General features: G+C 46.1%; 2 protein-coding genes and 1 long non-coding RNA gene across 6 annotated transcripts in view; 2 read left to right on the plus strand and 1 right to left on the minus strand.

The window, feature by feature from the left end:
• The window catches only part of LOC309369053 (maestro heat-like repeat-containing protein family member 7), a 61,792-nt gene extending 43,835 nt beyond the window's left edge, over nucleotides 1-17,957 (minus strand). For 3 of the 4 annotated variants that reach the window (XM_081909615.1, XM_081909614.1, XM_081909612.1), the window contains exons 1-2: nucleotides 4,772-4,903; nucleotides 2,327-2,574 (exon numbers count right to left, since the gene is read on the minus strand). In XM_081909615.1, coding sequence (XP_081765741.1) covers nucleotides 2,327-2,573 — 247 coding nt within the window. In that variant the 5' untranslated portion in view covers nucleotide 2,574; nucleotides 4,772-4,903. Of the gene's footprint in view, nucleotides 1-2,326; nucleotides 2,575-4,771; nucleotides 4,904-17,786 lie in introns of those variants that run through there. The other variant, XM_081909613.1, reaches the window with a different exon arrangement.
• Nucleotides 4,946-14,863, plus strand: LOC309369414. Its single transcript, XR_014168110.1, has 2 exons — nucleotides 4,946-5,041; nucleotides 14,288-14,863. It is a non-coding gene; the product is annotated as an uncharacterized lncRNA (long non-coding RNA).
• Nucleotides 17,958-18,213: 256 nt separating the features above from the next.
• PGM2L1 (phosphoglucomutase 2 like 1) overlaps nucleotides 18,214-22,392 on the plus strand; it is a 35,697-nt gene continuing 31,518 nt past the window's right edge. The window contains exon 1 of the mRNA XM_081909854.1: nucleotides 18,214-18,954. Within this exon, the coding sequence (XP_081765980.1) occupies nucleotides 18,844-18,954 (111 nt within the window). The 5' untranslated portion in view covers nucleotides 18,214-18,843. The remainder of the gene's footprint in view (nucleotides 18,955-22,392) is intronic.

A 22,392-nucleotide genomic window follows, 5' to 3' on the forward strand; every position in this document is an offset into this window, starting at 1 on the left:
TTTGCAACTTTCTGACTTGTTGCAGGACCTTAGCCAGACCTAGCAGAGTAAACGCAGAATCCACGAAAGCAATTGGCAACTTGGCGGCAGACAGAATGGATGAAGCAGGAACTTGTAGTTAGGTGTTTATTATATACAGTGGACTACTTACAGGAACAGAACAGAGCACGGATCTTTAGCTAGCTCTCTCTTACACGACTCACAACTCTCAACTCCTACACTGAACCTCGTACCAGGCTATTAATCATTATTCCCATGAGAGAGCTTGACCAATCATGGAGCTGTCTCCATGCTTCTGTATCACCAGGCAGACTTACTCCTTCACATTGCCTTGACTGTCGGCCAAAGCCTAATTGACTCTGTGTGAGTAGCTGCACGTATTCAGATTCCCAACATTAAGTTCTTAACCCGAGGTACCACTGTACAGTCATACCATGGATTACAGACGAATAAGGTTGCATTTTTTTGGGTTGCGGACTGCCGAAACCCGGAAGTACCGGAACTGGTTACTGAGTTGCGGACACTGTGGGTTGCGAATGTGCATCCCGCACGGATCACGTTTGCAACCCGAGCATCCACTGTACTCTCCTAATGGGGATCCATAAGTATGGATCTAACAGTTTGCTCCAGAGGTAGTTTGCCTGTAGCAGGGGTGGGCCAAATACGCATAGCTGTCAACCGTCCCTTATTTGGCGGGAAACTCCCTTATCCCAGCACCATGTCCCGCTGCTGTCCCTTATTGATGATGTCCCTTAAATTTCCCAGGTTTCAAAGGAAGCAGCTCCTCTCCCTCCCTCCCTGCTGGCCAGGGAGGAGGGAGGCTCCAACTGTGTTGCTTGGCTGTGTTGCTCACCCAATAAGGAGTCTAAGAATGACTGGGGGTGGAGCTTGCATGCCTTGTGCTAATCAAATCGGCCGCATTGCCTGGGGTCTCGCCTTTGCTCAGCACTTCCCAGCGGAGAGGTGACGGTGGTTTTCCTTGCTGCATCCCCTTTGCCGGGTTGCTGCACTGTGGGAACCATCGCTTGAGGCTTTGTTTGGCTGCTGGCTGGGCTTTCTGCTTTTGGCTAGGAGGGGCTCAGAAGTTGAACATACCTGTGCCCAGAAAATCCCTTATTTTGGCTGCTGATCCCTTATTTTCGAGGCTGCTGGTACCTTATTTTCAAAACTGTAAGTTGGCAGCTATGCAAATGTGGGGGCCAAATTCAGCCTGCTTGGCACCTCTCCCTGGCCTGCAGGACTTTCTCCAGGCCCCCCACCCCTCCTCTCTAGGTCACCTGCCCTGGATGGAGAATAGAGAGGAGTGAAATCAGCCTATGCTGCAAAGCTAAGCATCTTGTTCATTGCCCTGCCCACTTTTGCCTCTGGCTCCGCCCACCAATGGCATGTGCCCCCCCCCCAGAAGGGAGGGCAGCCCTCAGTCTGCAAAAGATCTCCCAGCCTTGGCCTGCAGGATCCATGAAAGCTTTCCTCAATTTCTGTGTGTGCATGTGATATAGAATTAAGAACTTGGGGTGCTGCGTGATGCCAGTCTACCAGAGAAGCGTGTGAGAAGGTGTGAGCAGTGCCGGATTTACATATAAGCTAAACAAGCTATAGCTTAGGGCCCCCCAAAAAATTTAAAGGGGGAAAAAACCTGGATGTACATTTCCAAAATGTAAGATAAAAAACAAATTACTTTGATAAAATACATATTTTGTTATGTGCGAATGGCATTAGATACCTATGAGGTCTATAAATTACCATATAACATATATTCAACAGAAAAAACAGCGACAATTTGTTGTTGACAAAGGACAGGTGGACATATATTAAGGGCCCCATTACCTTCAGTAGCTTAGGGCCTCATCAAGCCTAAATCCGGCCCTGGGTCTGAGCTGCAGAGAGCTGGTTGCTGCAGCTCAGACCACGTGGCTCTTACAAACAACACTTGAATTCCTATACCAATAATTTGGGAACTCTCACCACTGTAACTAAGCCAGGTTTTACTGCCTGTGCAACTTTTCTGATGGATGTGTGGAAAAGCACATGAACCTGACCTTTGAAGAGTTTGTAAGTAAACCCATTTTCAACTTACCAAACCTGTGGTCTTTTCCTATGCTTGGGGCAGCAGGGACTGTTTGGTTACTCACAAAGACATATTTTAAAGGCCTAACAGCCAATATTGCTGCTATTTCACTTTGCTGCATATTATAAATCTCTGTCACCAAAGAGCACTAGCCCCAAATCTGGAACTTGGCATCTAGGAATTATCCTTTCATATGTATTTGTTTTTCCTCGCATCCACAATTACAACGCAATCTGAGGTGCAGAGACCTCGCTTTACCTGAAGTCATGGTTTTTCGTCGCCTTGTCTTTTCTTTCTTTCCCTTCCGGTAGATTTTCTTGAGGCATCGAAGCAGCGGCCCGCTTTCATCTGTGATAGACTCGGTTGTGTCATCCTGCAAGTCCCCTTGGCTCAGATCTGTCCCGCTCTGGCTACCCAGAAAAATTTCAGAATCTTCCCACCCCAGCGGGGAAGACCCTCGGAAGATGTCGTCTTCATAGTCTCCCAGGTAGCTGCTCAAATCCATTCTGCAACAGACAGGAAGAAGGGACACCTCAGGTTTTGTTTACAGAAACAAAAGGTAAGGTAAAGGTAAAGGAATAGAATAGAACAGAACAGAATAGAATTTATTATTTATACCCCGCCCATCTGGCTGGGTTTCCCCAGCCACTCTGGGCGGCTTCCAACAAAGTATTAAAATACAGTGGTCTGTTAAACATTAAAAGCTTCCCTAAAGAGGGCTGCCTTCAGATGTCTTCTAAAAGTCTAGTAGTAGTTCTCTTTGACATCTGCCGGGAGGGCGTTCCACAGGGCGGGTGCCACCACTGAGAAGGCCCTCTGCCATGGTTCCCTGTAACCTCACTTCTTGCAGGGAGGGAACCGCCGGAAGGCCCTCGGCGCTGGACCTCAGTGGAGCAGAACGATGGGGGTGGAGACGTTCCTTCAGGTATACTGGATCGAGGCCGTTTAGGGCTTTAAAGGTCAGCACCAACACTTTGAATTGTGCTCAGAAACGTACTGGAGGCCAATGTAGGTCTTTCAAGACTGGTGTGATGTGGTCTCAGCGGCCCCTCCCAGTCACCAGTCTAGCTGCCGCATTCTGGATTAGTTGTAGTTTCTGGGTCACCTTCAAAGGTAGCCCCATGCAGAGCACATTGCAGTAGTCCCAGCGGGAGATAACTAGAGCATGCACCACTCTGGTGAGACAGTCCTGCATACCAGATGGAGCTGATAAACAGCTGCCCTGGACACAGAACTGACCTGCGCCTCCATGGACAGCTGTGAGTCCAAAATGTCTCCCAGGCTGTGCACCTGGTCCTTCAGGGGCACAGTTACTTCATTCAGAACCAGGGGGTCCTCCACAACTGCCCGCCTCCTGTCCCCAAAAAACAGTACTTCTGTCTTGTCAGGATTCAACCTCAATCTGTTAGCTGCCATCCATCCTCCAACCGCCTCCAGACACTCACAGAGGACCTTCACTGCCTTCACTGGTTCTGAATTGAAAGAGATGTAGAGCTGGGACAGAGTGACGGGAGCTCACTCCGTTGCGGGGATTCGAACCGCTGACCTTCTGATCGGCAAGCGCAAGAGGCTCAGTGGTTTAGAGCGCAGCACCACCAAAGCAGCTAGGCTGTCTTGTTGGAGCTTTTCATTTGGCAGCCCTCCTTATTAGGGTTGACAAAGTGCATAATTCAACTATGGAACTCACCGCCACTGGAAGCAGTGATGGCTTTAAAAGAGGACTGGAGAAATTCATGAAGGATAAGGTTACCAATGGCTGCTAGCCGCAATAGCTATGCTCTGCCTCTATAGCTGGAAGCAGCAATGATTCTGAATCCCTGCTGCTGGAAACCACAGGAAGGGAGATAATTGCTTTTGTGCTCAGATCCTGCTTGCAGGTTCCCCGAAAGAGACCAATGAGAGTACAGGTTGATGGACTAAATGGGCCACTGGCCTGATCCAGACAGACTCTTCTGATGTTGTTATGCCATTCAGGGACCCCATTATTATAGCTTAAGCAAACATATATGGGCAGGAGCTTCTCAAATATTTAAAAAATATCACAGTCCTAGTTATGTATGCAAAGGGTGAAGGAGAAAACTGGTTTCGTTTGCATTTTAATATGACCAGCCCAATTTGCTCTTCCTGAAACTATTCACCAACTGAAACCTGTTGAAATTCTCCTTTTTCCCAATCTATTCTTGCGATGCAGCTCTTCAAACAAAATTTGGGCACGACAATGTGTATATTAGGTGAGAGCGTGCCTAAAAACACATAAACTCATGAAAACAGCATACAAAATGCATTGTATTTCTTACAAAAAGGTGCCCTTTTTTGGCAAAAATCACATACAAAAATGAGTATATTATGAGAAGTTTCTATGAAATCGACATGTTCCTGCATCTTTAATGTGGATGCTGCTGGCGAGCTGCTGCTGCTGGGAATCAAGAGGGTAAAATAATGATTCCGTCATGATTTAGAATCATAGAATCATAGAGTTGCAATGGAACCCCATTCCAACCTCCTTGTAATGCAGGAATCTCAGCTAAAGCATCCATGACTGATGGCCCTCCAACCTCTGCTTGGAAACCTCCAGGGAAGGAGAGGGTCTTAATTTATCTGTGTTGTAGATGCACTGTGTGACTTCACCTTTCCTAACGAACTGAGATGATGCAAACAGCTTATTCCTCCAGAAAAAAAGGACCACAGATCTGTAGCACTTACTGCCCGGCTGAGAGTAGATTTGATCTTCGGTTCACTCCAGGCAAGCAGCTCAAGAGGCAAAACTCAGCCCTACATCGCAACAAGGGCAACTAGTGCTGGGGGGGGGGGGCGATTCACTGGGTGGAGGGTTTACACTGCAGTAGGATGGGGTCTCCCGGGAAACCGCAGGGCAGAGTTGCTATGAAAACACACAGGTAATAAAGGGTGGACCAAGGTGACCCGGCGATGTGGTCCCTGGGCTCACGAAGCTTTTCTCAACGTTGAGTTCAGGTGAGTTTATAAAATTAGGGATGGATTGGAGAAAGGGGATAGAGAAAAAGTTTTCCTCCCTCTCTCATCATGCTACAACTCATGGTCGGAAGATTTCGGGGCAGATAAAAGAAAGCACGACTGTACTTGTTAAACCACGGGTAGGCAAACTAAGGCCCGGGGGCCAGATCTGGGCCAATTGCCTTCTCAACCCGGGCCTCGGACAGTCTGGGAATAAGCGTGTTTTACATGAGTAGAATGTGCCCTTTTATTTAAAATGCTTCTCTGGGTTATTCGTGGGGCCTCCCTGGTGTTTTTACATAAGTAGAATGTGTGCTTTTATTTAAAATGCATCTCTGGGTTATTTAAAGGATGTGGGTGGCGCTGTGGGTTAAACCACAGGGCCTAGGACTTGCCAATCAGTAGGTCGGCGGTTCGAATCCCCGTAACGGGGTGAGCTCCCGTCGAAGTGAGGCATCTAATCATAGCCTGCATTTTTCCTGCATTTTTATCAAAGCTTATATTTTTGATCAGGACCTGTATTTTAAAATGAGCTTAAAGATTTTCAAATGTTTCATGCCAGGCAGAAGACCAGCTGCCTAAGAACCTTGGCAAGATGTTTATCCTCCTGGACAAGGGGGCCCCCGATTTATAGCAGAAAACAATTCTCAAAGTCGTAAAAAGGGAATTACAGGCGGAGAGCAAGGTTACACTGACCCTACAAATTAAGAGTTGGAAAATAGTAAAATGAGCCATATCTTCTTCCTAAGGTTAAAAGGCCAAGAGCAAATGGAAAAGCATCTGGCTGGCAGAAAGGGAGGGAGTATTTTGGGAAGTCTTTTTCTAAAGTTGTTTCTTTCTTAAACTGAGATCCTTTTAAGATTTCTTTTCCTTTTAAAAGGTTATTTATGTTATGTATTAAATATATTAGCTTAAATGTAATTATGCAAAGGATCTAGAAAGAAAGAAATGTTAAATTCTTATTTCATAGAGTCATATTGCAATAGGAGACCAGAGGGGCAAATGAGCCCAGCCCCCTGCCAGACAGGAGACGCCATCGAGCACTCCTGATATATAGTTGTCAGGCCTTTGTTTAAAGACCTCCAAAAGGAGATCTTTCATTGATGATGCATGAGAATGTGAACTCAAGATCCTTGACATCTGTTTAAGATAAAAATTTAAAACTATTAACCATCTGTTTTGGAGGGCAATAGGGCAAGGAGGGCAAGAGGTGAGCTGGTAATTAAGGTTCCTCGTTGAGATAAATGTAAGATATATGACTACTTATTTGTCATTTATAGATAGAAGAATATATAGCTTTTTGTTTTCCATAAAAGGCAAAAGGAAATGGGTGTATCTTTTGTGATTGGTTCTAGCAAACAGCCAATGGGAATTTCAACCAGGCTGATTGGACAGAGGCAGCCAAAGGAGGAGCAAGGAGGCTGGGCTGAGGGAATATAAGTGCTGGCCTTAATGGCAGGAGCCCAGGCCAGAGCTTGGTAACCATATACCACTGTGCCTCTCATTTATTTGTCTGACAAATAAATTATTATTTTAATTTCTCTATTGCTGCGTTGAATATTTCATTCCAGCTAAGCGTTAACCACAAGCAGGGTGTTACAGAAGTGCAAGTAGATAAATACGTACCGCTCCGGCAAGAAGGTAAACGGTGTTTCTGTGTGCTGCTCTGGTTCACCAGAAGCAGCTTAGTCATGCTCGCCGCATGACCCGGAAGCTGTACGCCGGCTCCCTCGGCCAACAAAGCGAGATGAGGGCCGCAACCCCAGAGTCGGCCACAACTGGAGCTAATGGTCAGGGGTCCCTTTACCTTTACCTAGGTTATTTCTGGGGCATAGGAATTCGTTCATTATTATTTTTTCAAAATATAGTCCAGCTCCCACACAGGCTCTGAGGGACAGTGGACCGGCCCCCTGCTGAAAAAGTTTGCTGCCCCCTGTGTTAAATTATATAACTCTGCCATAGGAAGCAGGGATGGCCAGGGATGGCTTTGGAAGAGGGTTAGACAAATTCACGGAGGAGAAGGCTGAATTTCTGAGCTCCGCACTGCCTCCAGCGCAATGCTTTTGAACACCAGATGTTGGAAAACTCAGGAGGGGAGAGTTGCTCTTGTGGTGGGGTTCTCTTTTGGGTTTCCCAGAGACATCTGGTTGGCCACTGTGAGAAGAGGATGCTGGTCTAGACGGACCATTGGCCGGATCCAGCAGGGTTCGTCTTATGTTCTTATACTGAGTAGTTTCAAAGTCTGGCACTGCTCTCAAAAATGGATTATGCATTGATAGGCTAACAGGTCTGGCACACTTCCAATCCATGTTTTTGTCATTGAATTCTACTCGATATTGATCCAGAGCAGATTCCAACGTATAGTTAGCAGAGCAAAAACTTAAACACGTTGCAGGATTCCCCCCCCCCCCCAAAAAAATAGACCAGAGGCAATTGTATCTCATCCAGCAGAGCTTTACTGCTACTGAAGGCAAATGAGCATAATGGTCACAAATCCAATACATTGAGGATTGGCACTGTTCACAAGAAATCCAGTTGCAACAGACTTTACTTAAACTTACAATAACTTGCAAAAATACCACAGTGGTACCTCGGGCAAAGTACTTAATTTGTTCTGGAGGTCCATTCTTAACCTGAAACTGTTCTTAACCTGAAGCACCACTTTAGCTAATGGGGCCTCCTGCAGCTGCCGTGCCGCCGGAGCCCGATTTCTGTTCTTATCCTGAAGCAAAGTTCTTAACCTGAAGCACTATTTCTGAGCTAGCGGAGTCTGTAACCTGAAGCATATGTAACCTGAGGTACCACTGTAAACCTTAACACTAAGCATACTGTGTACAGAACACACCAGAAAGGAAGAGAGATAGAAAGAGAACGTGAAACCCAGGCTCCTTCTGGCCTTACTTTTATAGCCAGCATGACCTTGACAGAAAAGAGATGACAGAACCAGTTTAATCCCGCTGTACTCAGCTTCTCGGAAGGTATAACCCAAACATCAGGAACCTCCCGCTTGTTTCTTTCACACAGAGAAGCTTCCAGAACCCTCTTGAATTAAGTAGAATAGGAAAGATATCTGCACATCATATCAAGACTATCTGTACCAAGAAATGCAATTTGACTGTTTTGCAGCAAGCATAGCTAACCTGTGGCACTTCAGATGTTGCTGGACTCCAGTTCCCATCATCCTTGACCACTGGACATGCTGGCTAGGGATGATGGGAGCTGCAGTCCAACAACATTGCTTAGCCACCCCGATTTAGTAGACTTTTTATCCAGCCATGATATAAAGGGGTTTTATGTATGGGAATCCCCCCAGATCCTGGAGCTCACCAGTCCAGCCAGCCCAATATTCCATCATAGAATCATAGAATTGTAGAGTTGGGAAGGGACCCGACGGCCATCTAGTCCAACCCGCTGCAATGCAGGAATCTCAGCTATTGCATCCATGACATATGGCCATCCAACCTCTGCTTAAAAACTTCCTGTGAGGTAAAGTCCGCCATTCTGGCATTGAACAGCTCTTACTGTCAGAAAGTTCTTCCTGATGTTTAGTCTCCTTTCTTGGAACTTGAAGCCATGGGTTCAAGTCCTATCCTCTAGAGCAGGAGAAAACAAGCTTGCTCCCTCTTCCATGGGACAGCCCGTCTAATGTTTGAAGATGGCCATCCTATCTCCTCTCAGGCTCTTCATTTCCAGGCTAAATATACCCGAGTCCCTCAACCGTTCCTTGTAAGGCTATGTTTCCAGAGGCGGGGAACAGGTATATTGTATAACTGCAAATACTAGTGCAATAATTTTTACACACATTTTACTTATCAAGCAAAAATTAATTGATCATTGTTTAAGCAAAATATCTCTGGAATTCCTGAGTCAAGTTACAACTTTATGGCACTTTGGAATTTGAAAGCTGAAAAATTCGACCCATCGCTGGATTACAATCCAGCTCAAGCCAGCAGGCACAATGGAGGGCAACATCTGGGTATGCTCACATTACCAGAGGAGGAAGGCTGTCACTAAATGGTCTCGGTCCTGTATACCTGAAGGAGCATCTCCACCCCCATCATCCAGCCCGGACACGGAGGTCCAGCTCCAAGGAACTTCTGGTGGTTCCCTCCCTGCGAGAAGTGAGGTTACAGGGAACCAGGCAGAGGGCCTTCTTGGTAGTGGCGCCTGTCCTGTGGAACACCCTCCCACCAGATGTCAAGGTGATAAAACAACTATTTTACTTTTAAAAGACAACTGATGGCAGCCCTGTTTAGGGAAGTTTTTAATGTCTGATGCTGTATTGTTTTTAATATTTGGGTGGAAGCCGCCCAGAGTAGCTGGGGAAACCCAGCCAGATGAATTATTATTATTATTATTATTATTATTATTATTATTATTATTATTATTATTTACTGAGAGTCTCCTGCTTTGTGTCCCAAGTCATGTGCTGTATGAGAACGGCAAAATCTAATGGCAATGGCCTATTTGGACCTCCAGGAAGAAATACACCTGCTTATTCTGTTTTTTTTATATATAAATTTTTATTAAAGTTTTCCATAAAAAGTGATAAACAAATCCATTTATATATCACATATTTGGCCTTACTTGGACCTCCCCCAACCTTTCTGACAATCTTTCGTATTTCCAATCCTCTCTTCACATTCCTTAATTTTATATTGCCATTAAGTATTATGTTTCTATCTTTGCTTGCCTTTTGACAATACTCCTTCTACTTTCACAAAGCCTCTTTAAAACACGCTAGCGTTGTACTATCCTCACATATACTTTCCAAATACTCTGTAAATTTCCCCCAGTCCTCAGTAAAATTCTGGTCCTTTTTGTATCTAATTTTCCCCGTTAATTTGTCTAACTCTGCGTAATCTATTAGTTTTGGTACACCTGCTTATTCTGGGGGAACGCTGCCCCATCTAAAACCAGCCAGTAATTCCTGAGCCCTGGAACAACCGGCCAGTGAACCCCGATATTGGCAGGATTTAGCCTCATTTGATCAGTCTGCATCCAACCCATCGTCACTTCCAGACCCCGGTCCAGTCCTTGCACGATTGCACCTGATTCAGGTGCTATGGAGAGACGGCTGGACATCATACATGTACTGATGATAGAGCATGATGCAAATATGCAGTAAAATAAAAAGTAAAAGAAAATCTCTTCCATTCAGGTTGAAAGTATGGACCTGGTAACGTATACCGTGGCTGGAAGCAGCTTTTGGGACCCAAACATGGGACCTAGGGAAGGAAACATGTCATCAGGAGAAGGGTGATGACTCCGTTGCGTAGATGATAACAAAGTGGTGAGATGGAGAGCCAGCAAAACCTTTGCAAATTCTGCTAGGGCTGCATCTGACTTTGCATTCAATGAAACCGGGGAGAGATTTTTACCATTGTGATCAAGGAACAGCAGAGTCAACCTGAACGGTGTGGGCCAGGGGATGACATCACCGGCAGCCAATCAGAGGGACGCTGCAGAATTCCAAAGCATCGCCCCACCATCTCCATAGCAAGGCTTTTGCTACAGAACGGGCTTCCCCAACCCGGTGCCCGCTGGAGGTTAGGGACTACAACTCTGCAGCAGAGCTGCCTGCCTAGCGTTGATCTCGTGAGCATCCAACAAAGAGGAAGACTGGAAGATTCAGAGCAGATAAAAAAAGGACTCCTTCACATTGCACGTAGTTTAACTGTGCAACTGCCTTAGGAGGCAATCCCAGTTCAAATTCTCAAACCTTTATTGGCATATATACAAGATTCCAGGAGGGTTCGGCTCAGTAAAATCACTCATCAAAAACCTACATCTAACACTTAAGTTGTATATTAACATTCACGAATCCTCATCGTATGTTGGTAAAACCTGGCTGCTATCTGCATCTTATCTTGGTACGCAGGATGAGACCCTCCCTGCCCGCAGTCTTGCCAGAGTGGTGCATGCTCTAGGTATCTCTCGCTTGGACTACTGCAATGCGCTCTGTGTGGGGCTACCTTTGAAGGTGACCCAGAAACTACAACTAATCCAGAATGCAGCAGCTAGACGGGTGACTGGGAGCGGCCGCCGAGACCATATAACACCGGTCTTGAAATACCTACATTGGCTCCCAGTATGTTTCCGAGCACAATTCAAAGTGTTGGTGCTGACCTTGAAAGCCCTAAATGGCCTCAGTCCAGTATACCTGAAGGAGTGTCTCCACCCCCATCGTTCTACCCGGACACTGAGGTCCAGTGCCGAGGGCCTTCTAGTGGTTCTGTCACTGCGAGAAGCGAAGTTACAGGGAACCATGGCAGAGGGCATTCTCGATAGTGGCACCCGCCCTACGGAACGCCCTCCCACCAGATGTGAAGAAAATAAGCAGCTATTTTATCTTTAAAAGACATCTGAAGGCAGCCTGTTTAGGGAATTTTTTTATATTTAATGCTGTATTGTTTTTAACACTCAATTGGAAGCCGCCCAGAGTGGCTGGGGAAACTCAGCCAGATTATTATTATTATTATTATTATTATTATTATTATTAAGCTGGACTAGATGGGTCAATGGCCGGATCCAACAGGCCTCTTCTTACGTTCTTAACCTTTGGGTTCAATGGCACAAAAACACTCAGCTGCTGTGACCCCAGGTGAGACGAGAAACTCAGCTCAGGGCCAAGCCGCTTCACTTTATTTTTTAAAAATGCTTTTTATTGGTGTTTCATTTAATACAAACAAACAAAATACAGTAAAATTCAACAGTCATTTACCCACATTCTTTCCCCACATTCTGCTGAGCTTTGACTTCCCTCCCTCCCTTCAACAGGTTTTCTTACGTCAGTTACTTTTCCACAGTTTCTTATTGTATCCATTCTGATCTACATCGTAAGATTTATTTCAGTCCTGCCAGAGTCTTCAAATTTCTATAATTATTATTTATGTACCCCATAAATTTACTCCTATCTTTTTGGAATTTTGTTTCCTCCCGATTTCTGGTTCTACAGGTCAGTTTTGGTAGTTCCACATAATCAACCATCTTCGTCTGCCACTCCTCTATTGTTGGTAATTCTGGTACTTTCCATTTTTCGGCTAATAAAGTTCTGGCAGCAGTCGTAGCATACATAAATAACCTTTGATCTGCTTTTTCTATTTCGTCTCCCATCAAGCCTAGCAAGAAAGCTTCCGGCTTTTTTGGGAAAATGTATTTAAATATCTTTTTCAATTCGTTATAAATCAGTTCCCAAAACCGTTTCATTTTCTCACATGTCCACCACATCTGGTAAAAATCTCCATCTTTGCATTTCCAACGTGTCTTACTACTCATCCTGTACATTCTTGCCGCTTCACTTCTTTGTTGCTCCTCCTGCAGTGAGCCAGCACTGAAGATGCTCTTATTTTTTTAAAAAAACCTGAGTTTAAGGTTTGCCAAAGGTTGGGAATGAACACACACACCAGCTTCAGGGACAAAGCAGAGTATCAGTGCCTCGTAATCTGAGACGTCCAGATAAAGCAGGACAGTATTGGTGTTAAATATGTAATGATCAGACGAAAGGCATCCTGGAAAAAAGGAGATTGATCTGTGTGTGCAGCTGGTCTTCTGGAGAGCCACCAAGGTCACCTTGCATGACCCTGAAAGGCTGATGCAATGTAAGAACCTAAGAATGCAAGAGACCAGCATCCTGGTCTCATCTCAGGGACCAACCAGATGCCCCAATGGGATGCACATTTGAGATTCCCAGCAAGTGATATTTGGAAGCATATTGCCTCATGCAGCGGAGGTCCAACACTGGAGTCCTACAACAGCCATGCAAGGTGGCCCAGGGCCCCTGGTCTGGATAGAGGCAGAGGCTTAAACCCCCCAGCCCTTTGCACTAGGTTCTGTGATAAGAATTTTAAGGTCTTAGATATGTAATAAATGTTCATAAATGTACCAAGCAAACACATACATAAATATATAAACTGCATGTCTGAAAACCCCATGGAAAAAAGTCCTGAACAAATTGACCTCAATTATTTCTCTGCAAAGTCAAAGTGGGAAACCTCCGCATTGTCTTTTTCTTTCACAAATTATGTCTTAAGGGCACATTTAAGATATCAACTCGGGTGGTACTGTGGGTTAAACCACAGAGCCTAGGACTTGCCGATCAGAAGGTTGGTGATTCGAATCCCCATGATGGGGTGAGCTCCCGTTGCTCGGTCCCAGCTCCTGCCAACCTAGCAGTTCAAAAGCACATCAAAGTGCAAGTAGATAAATAGGTACCGCTCCGGTGGGAAGGTAAATGGCATTACCGTGCACTGCTCTGGTTCGCCAGAAGCGGCTTAGTCATGCTGACCACATGACCCGGAAGCTGTACTCCGGCTCCCTCGGCCAGTAAAGCGAGATGAGCGCTGCAACCCCAGAGTTGGTCACAACTGGACCTAATGGTCAGGGGTCCCTTTACCTTTAAGATATGAATAGGATGTGAGGCTGTGACCTGGCTCAGGAACTAAGTACCAGTATTTATCATTACAAAAGACTGGCCAGGCTCCCCAGGCAATCCAATCAAGTGACCATTAAACAGGTAACCTGACAGACAGGAAGTAAACAAATCACTCAGATTTCTTCTGTAGACCGCCCCTTCTGTGATGTATGTATGATGTGTGGAGGGGTGGTCTTGAGCTCCAGGGCAGGGAATTTAAAATGTCTATATAAGGCCTTGCGTGCCATTGTTCTGGGTTCCTCCTCCCTCCAGCGTGTGGTGAGTGAGGACCCTGTTGCAACAGATCAATAATGATCAAGCTTACTAGCTACTTTGCTTCTCAATATTCTCTGGTTGGCCTCTGTTATTTTCTCCTACCAATAGGGAACCTACGTAAGGACTCTATATGAGCTCTTGGACACCCCATAAGGGGGGGAAAGGGCATATTTTTTTGTTTACAACAGTTCCCAATTCAGATCAGGCCCCTGGGTTGGCAATTTGTGTTTGCTTTAAAAAAACCTAGCACCTATGGGCACGGATGCAGAGCTAATGTATCATCCAATTTAGTCCCCAGTAAGCACACAGGTTTGCATTGTGGAATTAAGGGTTTACACAAAATGAAGTCCCGCCGGTCCATTGAGGCTTCTTCTCAGGAAAGCAGGTTTAGGAGTTCAGTCCCCATCTGCTCGTGAGACACACTTTTCTTTAGGGTTTCACTCGTTCCAGAGCTAAACGCATTTATTCTTTTTCCCTTGTGCAATTTTACGATAACAAGGCTCGTATTGATAAACAGCAAAACAATGGCATCTGATTAAATGTAATTTAATTTACAGATGAAAGCTGCACCCGTCTGAAAATCACTGAAACCTCTTTACAGATATGAAAAGAGCGAAAGGAATGAAGAGCAATTACGCCAAGTCCTGTGCAGGATAAAATACTGTCATCTGTCACCCCTGCTTTGTGACCATCATTTTCGTGTTTATACAAAAGCAGACCCACTACTTGTGTTTCTGTGGGAGATGGGCATCCATTGCTTCAGGGGTGGGGTGCCCCTCCAGCACCCGGAGACACGCAAACAGCTCCATCGCCACAGCCTTCCTGCCCAGATGATCCAGATTTCTCTGCAATGCCTGTGGTCACCATGGCAACAGAAGACTTGATAATGCATTCAGGGATGCCTGTGCTTTCTCCTCTAGCAGCAGGCTTTAAAGGGAAGGCCAGCCTCCAGACATCCTGTGAAAATTCCTTTATTTGAGCTTTTGAGTCAGAGTCCAGCCTCAGAACATATTTCAGATATCTAAGTTCCATGCACATCTTCTGTATATCGGGGCAGCCCCTCCCCACCCTGTATATCAGTCTCCCCGTTTTTGTCTTTGAAGGACGTCTTATTAAAATGTTGATATTGTTTTACACATGTAAAACAAATGGTTATATGGACTCTGTTCTGAAACCATATGCCATCAGTGCTCCCAGCTATGTACGTGACACCACAGATTTTCTGAGGAAAATACAATCTGTAAATAATCTTCCCAACAATACTATACTAGCTACTATGGATGTGGAATCTCTGTATACCAACATCCCACACAACGATGGTTTACAAGCTATAAGGAACACGTGTATCTGAAGAAGTGTGCATGCACACGAAAGCTCATACCAAGAACTAACTTAGTTGGTCTTTAAGGTGCTACTGGAAGGAATTTTTTTTGTTTTGACTATGGCAGACCAACACGGCTACCTATCTGTAACATGTAATTGGGGTTATCACTTTTTAAATGTGTCCTTTAAATTTCCCCTGAGACCCCTGTCCTCCAAAACACATGATGAAAACCTATATTCCATCACATACACCACAACTTTATACACCTGTAAAACACGTTCTTATTAAGGGATCCACAAATTGGACTAAACTTTTGGAACTCGTCTGCAGTTTTCGGGGGGGGGGCAGATGTGTTTACATGAAACCTGGATTTCTGAAGGTCACAGTTTGCTTGTGGGCAGTTCTCATTGACACCTGGTTGAACTAGACAGGGCATTGGCCTGATCCAGCAGGCTCTTATATTTTTAAATGCCTTCTCCTGGGTGAAACTATTGGCCTCTCAAAGCTGCTGTTGTTTACCCTGATTGAAGCCTGCAGTTCATGGTGTCTGGCAAAGATCCAGGCTTTGCCCTAAAAGAACTAGACAGCAGGATAAGTCTATCTATGGCTACTCATATTGCCAGGATGGCTAGATGCTTCTTCCATGGAAGGAGGCAGTAACGCTTCTGAATAACACTTGCTGGAAGCAGATGGAGAAGAGAGTGGTCTCGTGCTCTGCTTGTGGGTTTCCTTTTGAGGTATCTGGCCTGATCTAGCGGGGCTTTGCATTCATAAGATTCTCCCAATACCAGAGAGAAAAATCTCACACAGGAGGACTTTGGGCCAGTCATTGCCTTTCAGCCTAACTGGTGGCGCTGTGGTTTAAACCACTGAGCCTCTTGGGCTTGCTGATCGGAAGGTCAGCGGTTCGAATCCCCACAACGGGATAAGCTCCCGTTGTTCTGTCCCAGCTCCTGCCAACCTAACAGTTCAAAAGCATGCCAGTGCAAGTAGATAAATAGGTATCGCTCTGGCGGGAAGGTAAACGGCCTTTCCGTGCGCTCTGGTTTCTGTCCCGGTGTCCCGTTGCACCAGAAGCAGTTTAGTCCTGCTGGCCACATGACCCGGAAAGCTGTTTGTGAACAAACACCGGCTCCGTCAGCCTGAAAGCAAGATGAGCGCCACAACCCCATAGTCGCCTTTGACTGGACTTAACTGTCTAGGGGTCCTTTACCTTACCTCACAGCACTGTTGTGGGCATTAAATAAGGGAGAGAACCAGGTACACCACCTCCAGCTCCTTGCTGGAAGCAGTGAGATATAAAATAAATAAATGCAATTTACATCCAGGTGCAATTTAATTTTAGACTCCATACTATCGAATGAATAGGTTCGGTTTGCTAAACGCATTTTGTTCCAGGAGCTAGTTCGGAGGTGGGAGATAGCAAGGAAAATGAAGGCAGATGGGGACGAATCTCCAGCGCTGGTATCTAACCGGGGCGGTGTGACAACAGGAAAGATTATGAGAAATCCATCATTAAGACGCACGGCAGCGAGAAGCTTTCACTGGAACAACAAGCCACTTAATGGACTTGCACTTTCCCTTTCCCCCTCCTGGCAATGGTTGCTGCTCGTTTTGAATGCAAAACAGGTAATTAAAAAGGGGGGCATGATAAGAGATGACTGGTGGCAGTGGCAGGCGGTGGGAATCCCTGCGACGGTTTCCAGATGCAGTCTGCACTGCACGCGAAGAATCCTTAGAAGCATGCAAGCTCCTTCAGGATACGCAGTCAGCCCGGACAGCTCAGTGGGTTGCAGCATGGTGCTGATGACGCCAAGGTTACAGGTTTGATTCCCTGTGACTGCATATTCCTGCATGGCAGGAATATAGTTGAACCTCAGGGTCCCTTCCAGCCAGTGCTGGAGTTACATAGAAGCTAAACAAGCTAGACAAACCTGGACAGCATCCTAAAAAGCAGAGACATCATCTTGTCGACATAGGTCCGTATAATCAAAGTTATGGTTTTCCCAGTAGTGATGTATGGAAGTGAGAGCTGGACCATAAAGAAGGCTGATCGCCGAAGAATGGATGCTTTTGAATTCTGGTGCTGGAGGAGACTCTGGAGAGTCCCATGGACTGCAAGAAGATCAAACTTATCCATTCTGAAGGAAATCAGCCCTGAGTGCTCACTGGAAGGACAGATCCTGAAGCTGAGGCTCCAATACTCATGAGAAGAGAAGACTCCCTAGAAAAGACCCTGATGTTGGGAAAGATGGAGGGCACAAGGAGAAGGGCGTGCCTGGCATGCTCTGGTCCATGGGGTCACGAAGAGTCGGACACGACTAAACGACTAAACAACAACAAAACAAGCTATAGTTTAGGGCCCCACTCTCTTGAGGGGCCCCTAAAAAATGTAAAGGAAAAAAGCAACTGGATGTACATTTCCAAAATATAAGATAAAAAAACAAATAAAATAAAACCTACATACAGCAACAGTGCTTTGTGTTGTGTAGGCTCCTATGATGTAAGTCATGGGCCCTGCCTGCTAGCCTACTCCCTAAAATATCACTGGTTCGCTCCTTTCTATATATAGGGTGCCTACATTCTGCATGGACTGGCTGCATGGCAACATGTGCAAATGACTTGAGATACCTATGAGGTCCATAAGTTACCATATAGCATATATTCCACACAAAAAACAGCGACCATTTGTTGTTGACAAAGACAGCTGGACATAGAAAGGGCCCTATTACCTTCAGGAGCTTAGGGCCTCATCAAACCTAAATCCAGCCCTCCTTCCAGCTCTACAATTCCACAGTTCTCCAGGGAACCTGTCGGGGACGACAACGCCCCCAAGTGGGAGAGAGAGAGAGAAAAGAGCGAGAAAACTACACGCCCCATCAGCCCTCGGGACAATCCCTTAGGGAAAGCTGCGCGCGCAACCCAAGCCTGCCGCAGCGCGTTACTCAGCCTAAGAGGCGGGGCTTGGGTGGTTCCCGCCCCGTCCTCCTGCTCATTATTATTAAGTCCTGGCCGTTGGGCGTGTGCAGGCGGCGGTTGAGCGCGGGGGCGGGGCCTGCCGGCTCCTTGGGCGGGGCCTGGCGGGGGCGGGGGCGGGGCTGAGCGCGTCTTTTTTCTTATTTACAGCCGGCGCCCGGTGGTCGAGGCCGGCTCGGTGCGCGCGCCTTGGAGGTTCGGGAGCGCGCTCGCTTGCGCGCGCAGCTCCTCTGAGGGGAAACTTGAAGGGGGGTGGGGCACCTTCTCCGTGAGGGAAAAGTGAGGGGAAGGTCTCCCGCCCTGTGAGGGAAGGGGCTTCTTTTTGCCTGAAAAGGGGGGGCGTGAGGGGGAGGGGTGCCTTTTTCCGACAAAAAAAGCCCCCCACCCCAAATATTTGCCGCCTCCCCGCTCCCGGCGAATTCTCTCCGTGCGTGAGAGGAGGGGCTTCCCCCACCCCAAAACCGACTGAGGGCTTATGGGGGGAGATTGACAGGCCCCTCCTCCCTTCCACGCCCCCCTCGACCAATTTTGGACCAGCCCCTCTCCCCCCCCCCCGCCGGGTGGGGGCAGTGAGCGCCTCCATGCCCTTGGCTGGGCTGCTGGGCGGTCTCCGTGCCAGCGGCAGCCCCGCCCACCCAGCCGGCCAGCAGGTGGGGTGGGGGCGTGGGAGGGGGCGGGTGAGCCTTTGCACACGCACACACACACACGCGCGCGCGCGTGTGCCTGCGAGATCGGCGCCCGCCTGCACGCTCGCCCCTTGCTGCATCGCCCGAAGTGCTGCTGCTGGCGCCCACCGGGACCCCTGGGGAGGCGATGGGGGACCACCGAGAGGCCGGCGACGTCAACTCCAACCTGCTCATCACCTTCAGCACGGGGGACCTGCAGCTGGACAAGGCCATCTGGCAGTGGCTGACCTGGGACAAGGTGGGTCGGGCTCTTCTTCCCAATAGCCCCCCACCAAGCCTCCAGGATCTGTTATGTAGCTGCCAGAGAGAGAGACAGAGAGAGCTCCTCGTGCAGTTAAAGGGCTTTGCCAACGCCAGAAATAGGAGTTTGCTGCGCTGGGCACTGCTGGAAAATCGTGCGCACGTTAACTTGCTGGGGGGGGGGTGGCTTCGTGGAAACTCACATCTCCCTCCTTTGCAGCGTAGGTGAATTTTCGGCGCTGGCAAGAAATACACCGTTATCGGTTGCCTTTAAATGTGAATGTGCGATCGAGATCGGTGTGCGTGTTTTCCACTGCCATTTCTCCCCTCTCTCAAAACCGAAGCCCTGCTGCATAACGTTTCTTGCATCTGAAGACTGTAGTCTACAAAAGCTTGCGCCATAATAGATTTGTTAAGTCTTTTAAGTTGCCAAAGACTCTCTGCAAACGACTAACATGGCTACTCATATTTATATTGCGAGGGATTCCTTTGCATTCATGTTCCCTTAAAATAGGGCTAATGGTCCATGTAATTAGGAAGAAGACCATAGTTTAAAATTGGGGTGCAGCCCCTCTCTGAGTAGGGGGCTCACGTGGCTCTGGAAGAAAGAAATTAAGGCATCCCCTCACTTCAAAAGAGATGCTTCTCCCTTATTTCAGCACCATGTACTGCTATCCTTAAGCAGTAGTGCTTAATAAACAGTGATGCAATGTAGAGCAGTGACTCATCTATGTTGTAGACAAAGGAAAGTGTTTCTGAGAGCTGGATGTTTTGCATTTTCCTGCTTTGAAATTTCTGTTTTCAGCAGAGGGCAGCGCTGCTATTTTGATTTCATTTTGTTTTTGCAAAGCTGTGCAATTCTAAGACCAAGCTTAAACAACTTTCTTGGCTGGGCTGTTCTGCCGTAAGTGCCCCATAAGTTCCTTTGACACTATCATTCTTGGAAAGGCATGACATTGCAGAATACAAATTAATTGCAAGTCACAATTTGTGTGTTACTGTCTTAAGACACTTCCCTTTTCTCTCTCTCTTCTTTTTTTTTTTTAACTAGGCAGTGCTGCAAACTGTGTGGCTTTGCTTTGTTGCTTGTTTTGTTTTGCACTGTTCTGCTTCCTCCGGGAAGCTATTTCAGTCTGGCATCAAATTTGCCTTTGTACTTGGTTATCGGTAGCGTGTAGGTCTTTTGGCCAGTTATAGCTGATCTGGTTCCCTGATGTCTTACTCTTCCTCCTCCCGCTTGCTTGGTGATGTCATACAGAATCTGATTAGCATTATGCAGAGGGAACCTTGTGAAGTGGTCTAGGGGGTGAGAGCTGTCTGAAAGGCAACAATCAGTAATTTGGAAATAGACAATTTTATTTTTTGAATTCACAGTCATTAGGAAGCTTCTCTGTAAAAATAGCTTTTATATTTAGCACAAAAATAAAACTGAAATAGTGGGAAAGAACATGACATCTTGCAGGTGGACTACGGATGTATTTTTTCAAGGGGAAGGAGGACATTTTGGTGTCTGCATTTTTCAAATAAACTCGGGAGACCAACAGTTTCTACAGTAATGCAAAAGGGTGATCTTTCCTTACAGCAGATGGGACTGATGTGGCTATGTGCATTATCACACTCTAAAATGTAGTGTACAATATGTAAAAGAATCTTAACGTGTTTTACTGCTTCCAGGTTCTCCATAGTTAGATCCTTAGATGACTATGGTTGTCTATGGGAATTCTAGGCGTTTAAAAATGTGCTTCTCCAAACCTTGCATCTCTTTGATGTTTCGACATTTTATTCCATGCTCTTCAACAGCTTTACATAATTCCACATATTTCAGTTTTTCCACTCTTGTCACTTCCAGCAGTTAACCTGGGCTTGTGATGTAGATGGCAGCCTACATGGGTCATTGCTTCATTTTGAGCTTAATTGTTCCTTTGTTAATACAAAATCTTACAAAGAGGCAGGTGGCACCTGAGCCCCAGTATGTGACGTCAAAATTGTACCCAAGTACTGCAACTCTTTTTTTCCTTTTCTTTTTGGTAACAATGGCCATACATCAATATTTCATTATCTGTGCCTCTTGCTGATGCTGCAGATTGGCTTGGGGCCTATTCTTAGGAACAGTTGCCTCGGAGGTTGGATGTAGCAAGTGATTAATAATGCATGCCACCAATTGTATAAGTGAGGAAAGTTAATAAAAAAATAATCATCCTGCATTTGAAATGTGAAGGATACAGCGGGGGAGGTGGGAGGCTGTAGTTCAGTGATGGAGGAGATGTTTTGCTTACAGAAAATTCCAGGTTGAATCCCTAAAATTTCCTGATTAAAAAAGGGTCAGGCAGCAGGTGATGTGAAATAGCCCTGCCTGCGATGCTGCCAGTCAGAGTAGCCGTTCTGGGCTAGGTGACTGAATCAACCCAGGATAAGGCCGTTTCCTGTGCTCCTGAATGTACTTGCCTGTCTTGAAATTACTTTGAGTTACAGGAGATCAGCAAATGGCTGGATTCACATCCAATTTAAATCGAAGTACTTTGCTTAATTGGATCAAGCGTAATAAAGGTGTAACTTTAAAGGTGTAATCATAAGCTCTGTGACATTTCTCTTATTCAGGCATGAGGTGTAGACTTGGAGCATTACATGATAATTGATATCACATTTGGAGAAATGTCAAAATACTTTTTAGCAACCTATGTCGTCTTAGTCTAGAAACAGATGAGCTTGTAGAAATAAAACAAGTTGTGTGTGCGCCTGCTTCTCTCTCTCTGAATGTATGTGAAAGCTAGGCCATGAAATTGGGACTTCTTAGGTAAGATTAAAGGTTTGTTTTAGCAGAAGTGCATACATAATTCTGGCAATTCACTACTGCTTTGTTATCTTTGGTTTACTGAAAAACTGTCATACAAAGCCAATAATTCAGAAGATAAGTTGATAATGGTTTTATGAAGCAGACAGTAGAATATAAATTTTAACAACAACAACAATAATATATGGAACATTCTTGTCTGCTTTCTCTTTGGGATTTGACTTCTAGAAATTAGAATCAAGCTCTGTCCAGTATTTGGAAACCTAGAACTATGGTGGGCAGAGTTTATTTACAGGAGTTGTACCACAGGTAGCTGACTTGAGTTGCCTAGATGCTTGGAGCCAGCCTAGAATCTCTGGTTTTCAGGGCCGAACTAAAAGTCACATTATTTATGTTTTTAGCCCTTGAGTGTTTGGGGTTTTAAATATATAAATACAAGTGTCCCCATCCAGACTACCACGGGAAGGGAGACTTCAACTTTTTGCTCCTGCCATGGTTTCAATAGGAATCAAGGGGTCTGGACCTGCCATCTACAGTGGGAAGAGAGACGGCAAGTAGTGTTCATGCCCCACACGCGCTTACTAAACCATCACCAAATTAGCCTCTAAAGGATTAATAGATGCTGATAAAATTGGGTCTATTTGG

The sequence above is a fragment of the Podarcis melisellensis genome, assembly GCF_964234715.1.
Source record: "Podarcis melisellensis genome assembly, chromosome: 4".
Lineage (NCBI taxonomy): Eukaryota > Metazoa > Chordata > Lepidosauria > Squamata > Lacertidae > Podarcis > Podarcis melisellensis.